The 6,217-nt window shown below is 35.1% G+C and overlaps 1 protein-coding gene across 1 annotated transcript; it reads right to left on the bottom strand.

Moving 5' to 3' along the window:
- Positions 1-1,138: 1,138 nt before the first annotated feature.
- LOC149149738 (uncharacterized) lies at positions 1,139-4,856 on the bottom strand. Its single transcript, XM_089439570.1, is given in 3 exon segments — positions 1,139-1,689; positions 1,816-2,637; positions 2,640-4,856. Coding segments are annotated over 3 exon segments (3,108 nt in total). The 5' UTR covers positions 4,576-4,856; the 3' UTR covers positions 1,139-1,339.
- Positions 4,857-6,217: the final 1,361 nt, after the last annotated feature.

Below are 6,217 nucleotides of genomic sequence, written 5' to 3'. Positions count from 1 at the left end.
CTAGGGTTTTCTTGGTGTCCCCCAACTAAGGTTTTCAAGAGCTAGAGAATTGTATTAGTCTTGCAATAAGGCTATGATATGCACATGAACTTCATCGTTATGTATATTAATGAAGTTTCCAACTATCCAATATTTGTCTTATTGCGAATTTGATTTTCGACCATTTATATGCTTCATAGTTTTAAATTTCTAGCTCTATATGTCTTGTTGATTTAGCATAAGCTAAAGGTGTTAAGTGCTTTAATATTTTAATTAAATAATGTAACAACAAATTTATAACCGTGTTTACAACTATCATATGTGTTTGTAGATCTATTAAGCATGATAAGATTATCCCATGTGGTTGAAAGTTATTGAAGCACGTTGGTATCTCATCTTTTGAATTGCCTACTGGATTGAGAATATTAAGGATTGAAATATTGTTCGTTGTTTGCCATTGATTTGTTTATATTTCATAATAGCCTAAGGCTAAAAATTCATACGATTAAGATATGAGAAGCCTCTAAAAAAGAGATGATATTCTGAATTGTATTAAAATCATTATTATTGGTTTGCTAAGAATTTTCTTAAAAAATATATAATTTTATCAAAAATAAACAATTCAATTATATTCATATGTATAATTACTTTGTAATCTTTAAAAAATAAATAAAATATTTGAATTTTTAAATAAATATAAACCTCTTACTATATTTAGATATCCCACACAACATAAATAAAATCCAAATGTAATTATTTAAAAAATATTAAACAATAAAATTAATATAAGTCAAAAATTTTAAAATAAAAATAAAAAAATTTTTTCTATAAAACTATATTAATCACAATTAAACCAGAAAAATAAACAAGTGGCATGCAATTATATTAATATAGATAGTCTTTTTATAATAATTTTAGAATGATTTTTTTAAGTAGTTTAAAACAAATATAAAGTCTTTGGTAAGTTAATATGGCCAAAACAACACAAATAAAATCTTTGTCAATGTAAAATAATATTAAACAATATGATTAATATATATGAAATTCTCAAAATAAAGATAAAATGTAAGATTGTATAGTTGTATAAGACTATATCTAATATTCACATTTACATTTACGAACCAACAACATATAAGTTGTATAGAGAAGAAGAGGGGAATAAGACTCAAACTAGATAGAACTAATTACAATGGATTTACTTTAGCATTCAATTGTACAACCACTGCCCCTTTTACAACAAATTAGAATGTAAAAGAATATTAGTTTTCACCAATGTTGTTGTGGAAGTTTGTCCTTTGCATGATGTTGTTGAGAGTAGTACTTGCATTGCCTAGTGAATATGATTATCTTAGTAGAATTGTTAACTATTAACAATGCCCATAAAAGCCTCTTTGGTGTTTTGTAGTGTAACTACAATGTCCATCATAGTAGGCCGTTCTTCAGGAGATTCTTTTGTGCAGAACAAACCCACACTTATAAGCTCACTAAGGCAATCAAGCTCCTTATCTTCTTCATTGCTTGTACTCAAAAGACTCTTATCCACCACTTCCCCTACTTGGTTTGGAAAACCATGAGCCACCCATTTCTGCAAGTTCATTCCTTCTGCAAACATATCGTGGGTGGGCTTCTTTCCAGTCAATGTCTCTAGCAACACTATTCCATAGCTATAAACATCACCTTTTGTTGTGACACGCCCACCTAATCCATACTCTGCATTAAAACATCCTCATCATAAGGTTTCTAATTCACCATTTTTAATAAAAATAGAAAATGCATGACATTGTAACATATATTTGGATGATGCAACTTATTAATGTTATTAAGTTGAAACAATACCTGGAGGAATGTAGCCTACAGATCCTTTGAGTCCATGTGTGGAAGTAAATGTTGAGTCCTCTGAATTTGTAAAACATATGGTAGCAATGCCAAAATCTATTAAATATCCTGTCATATCTTCGCCCAAAAGCACATTGCTTGGTTTTAGATCACAATGGATCACTTGCACAGAGTGGAGATATGCCATGCCTTGAGCAATGTCTATTGCTATATTCAACCTTTGAATCAAACTCAAACCATTTTCTACTTCACCTGTGGGATATAACCAGTTCTCTAAGCTTCCGTTTGGCATTAATGGAAATACCAAAGCTTTCATTCGATGGTCTGAATAAGAAGTTATGATTCTAATTAGATTTTGATGTCTAACTTTTTCCAAAACTTTGCATTCCTTATCAAAACTTTTTTGTATCCCTTCTTTTTCCAAATTGAGAAGCTTGACAGCAACCATTGTGCCATCATTCAAAAGTCCTTTGTACACTTTCCCAAAACTACCAATGCCTAACAAGTTGGCATCACTAAATTCATTTGTTGCAGTGATGAGTTCTTCATAGGAAATTCTTTGATGCCCCACATTTAAGGATGTGTTTGCCTCAATAAGAATATGTTTCTTGTGATTTTGTCTCCACAATATTCCGAAAAACAAGCACAATACAATAGTCACTATAATTGCAACAACCGGTATGATAGCTCTTTTCAAATGTGAAACAATTTTATGTTTGGGCATAGAGCATGGCAATAGACTAACCCAAGGCCCACAGAGACTGGGGTTTCCCATAAATGCAGAGGCACCAAGCTTTTTGAAAACTCCACCTTCAGGTACTTCCCTGACAATTTGTTAAAAGAAAAATTCAATTGGTTGAGCATTTTGAGATTTTCCAATGACATTGGTATTTCCCCTGACAAATTGTTAGAGGAGAGATCCATGTCTTGAAGAATTTGAAGTTCACCGAGTGAAACTGGAATTGGACCTTCAAGTGCATTGTAGGAAAGATTCAAGTATACTAGTTCTTCACAACTTCCAATCATACTTGGAATGTAACCAGTTAACTGATTTGCAGAAATATCTATAGCTTGAAGCATAGTCATCTTGCTTAGTTCCGAAGGCACAATGCCATGTAATAAATTGTTTGAAAGGTTGAAATATAAAGCTAAATTTGCTAGACCTGCAACCTCGGGAGGTATGTGCCCAGTTAACCTGTTGTATGATAGGTCTAGCAATAGTAGTTTTCTGCATTCCCCTAAACTTGCAGGTATATTTCCTGATAACTGATTTTGAGCAAGGCTTAGATAGCTTAGCTGCTGGAGACTGGCAACAGAATCAGGGATTTTTCCAGAGAGATTATTTGATTGGAGGTCTAAGAGCCCTAAGTTTTTGAGTTGGCCAATTTCCGTCGGGATGTTTCCTTGCAAATTGTTGTCTCCCATAAATAACCTCTCCAACCTTTGGAGCATCTTAAATGAAAAAGGTATTGACCCTGTAAAAGAATTGGAGTATAATTCGAGGAGTGTTAAACTAGTTAGGTTTCCAATCTGTGGAGGTATTTCTCCTACCAATTCATTAGAGCCCAAGTTCAAGTAGTCCAATTTTTCAGAGAGGTGGCCTATAGAAAAAGGCAATTGTCCTGTGAGATGATTAGAGGATAAATCTATTCGATGTAAGGCGGAACAATTAGTAAGAGCAGTGAGAATGGGCAAGCTCAGGGTGCTGCCGCTAACCAGTTGATTATTCTGTAAGTCAAGCACCTGGAGCTTCATCAACTTACCCAACTCCATGGGCAGTACTCCACTGAGCTGGTTACGCCCCAAGTCAATCACTTGAAGATTCGTACAATTGAAGAGGGAAGCTGGAATGCTACCACTCAATTGATTACCAAACTGATAGAGTCCCATCAACTGATTGTTCTTGGCACACAACTCGGCTGGAATGTGACCTGAAAACTGGTTTTCAGATATATCCAATTCTACAAGATGGGTGGAGTTAGAGAAGGAAGATGAAATTTGCCCTGTCAGATGGTTATTACAGAGAAATATAAAGCTTAGCTGGCTTAGCATACCTAATTCCGGAGGAACACTACCGTGAAGGTTGTTGTTGCACAAATTTATGAAGTGCAAAGAGGATATGTTCCCCAAGCAGGGCGGGATTGCACCCGTCAAATTGTTAGTTCCCAAGTTAAAGAATTGTAACTTGGGGAGAAGGCACAGTCCTGCAGGAATGTTTCCTGTGAGATTGTTACGGGACATAGACAACCTCTGCAGACTGCGGCACATACCCACAGATGACGGAATGGAACCTTGGAGCTGATTCCGAGACAAGATAAGCATTTTTAGGCGAAAGAGACTTCCCAATTGATAGGGAATGTGGCCATGAAAACTATTATTGTGAAGGTCAAGTACTGTAAGAAACGAAAGATTGCCGAGAAGGGGAGAGATTGTACCTTGTAATCCCATGCTTGAAAGATTCAGGGAAACCACTCTCTGTCTGCGGCGACTGCATTGGATACCCGTCCACCCGCAGAATGAAACATTTGGTGCCCAATTAGTGGGCAATGACTGGGATGGATCAGAAGACCGGATTGCAGACATGAATCCAAGCAGAGCCTCCTGATCAGAAGCATTGCTGAGATGAGGATGCCGATGCCCACGATTGGGTAATTGAGATGTGGAAAACACAGAAGGAATGGCAAAGAGAAACAAATAACTGAAGAACAGGGGCATTCGCCGCAAGAAAAGAGCAGGGGCAGGAATGTAACAGATCTCCATCTCCTCTGACACTGCAACAATATACCGAAATGGGTGAGAAAACCATATTGCTGAGAGTTTCTTCACCTAAGCATTTATAAGCATAAATTTGTCTTGAACTTCCAGTTAGCAAACACAAAGAAAGATCCCGGAAATTCAGTGGAAATCTCGTTGAAATCCTCTCGCTCGATTGCTGTTCCATAGATCTTTTCATACAGCCTTCATTTCACTTTAAAACTATCAATACTGTCCTTGGCATTGGTGTGAACACGAGTTTCTGAAAATTGAGACCAGGACTTTGAGTCAATAAGGGCAATAAATAGTCAATCCAGTACTCATTGTCCAATAACCAATTCTAACCAATAACTTCAGTTGTCCAATAACTTCCTACCGACAGGCTCGGGATAGAATTGACTCAGAAATTTCTCAATTTTTTCTATCCACTTAGCAACCCCATCCCCACAGGAAAATGGCGCTTGGAAACATTTACTTGCTGCGAACGTTCAGCAAAATATGATTAGATTGTACGATTTGACTGAAATTATGATAGGCCAAGACTGTATTCATGAAAATTGTCCACAGGAAAAATATTCCAGCACCAATCTAAGGAAAAATATTGGTCAGACCCAAAAAAAAATTCAAATCCCTAATCAATAATGTAAGAAACCTAGAAGTACTTACTGTTACCATTAATCTGATTCCCCTGTACTGTATTTAGTCTTGAAGACCAAACAAAATTTATAATATCTATGAGCAGTGCGGACGACTGGAAAAGCAAGACTTGACTTTTCAGAACAAAAAGGAAAAAATGGTATTGCTCTGGCACCGAAAGTTCTCTTTTCTCTTGTGGGTCAAACCCGGAAATGATTTATGCATTCATTTAATATATGTTCAGAAAACCATATGTTTTTTCAATGGCCCATTGATTGCGATGAATGGATCTGTCTAATAATATAAAATTTAATTTAATTTAGTAAGATTTTGAATTTTAATTGGGTTTTGCAGGGATGTGGTGATACAATTTTCATTAAGATTTTAAATTTTAATTATTTAAAATATTATATTTAAAATATATAGATAAATTTATTTTCTCAAAAAATTTAGAATATTTAAATTTTAAAAATTATATACTAAACTTATAATTCCGAAAAATCTTTACCCGATTTGAAGGAATAAAAAAACATTTAACAATGACAATATGCAGAATGTTTGGATACAAGTGAGTGTGAAACCTGGTATTATTGATACTTTCATTTAATATGTATCTGTTCAGTATTACCATTAAGTATTTTCAAAGGTCCAATGACTGGGATGTTTGAAGTTAAGTTTGAGGAGTGAGACTCACGGTGTTTTGTCTCACTGTCGCTGATTCCGAGAAGGGTGGGCATGATTTTGACATATATGGTGTTTGGAGTCTGAAAGTGAAACCATTTTAGTCAGGGAGATTTAGCGGATAGGACTTGCATGGTTAGAGTTTTTTTTCAGCACAAAAAAAGCTAAACTTCTATTAAATTCCAAATATGGAAGAATAGTACATCATAAGATTATATGGTGATCACATGATAAAGCCGAATAAGCAAATCAAACCAAACTAGAGGGTGTTCTAGTAAACCCGAGACAACAGACCTTCATCATAGTGTTCGGTATGTTCATATTTAGATTA

This window comes from Pinus tabuliformis, chromosome 9 (assembly GCF_031772625.1).
Source record: "Pinus tabuliformis cultivar Carrire ecotype Pingquan chromosome 9, CPIR1, whole genome shotgun sequence".
NCBI classification, from domain to species: domain Eukaryota; kingdom Viridiplantae; phylum Streptophyta; class Pinopsida; order Pinales; family Pinaceae; genus Pinus; species Pinus tabuliformis.
Note: the sequence above shows the minus strand (reverse complement) of the source record. Positions and strands in the feature narration are given on the sequence as shown.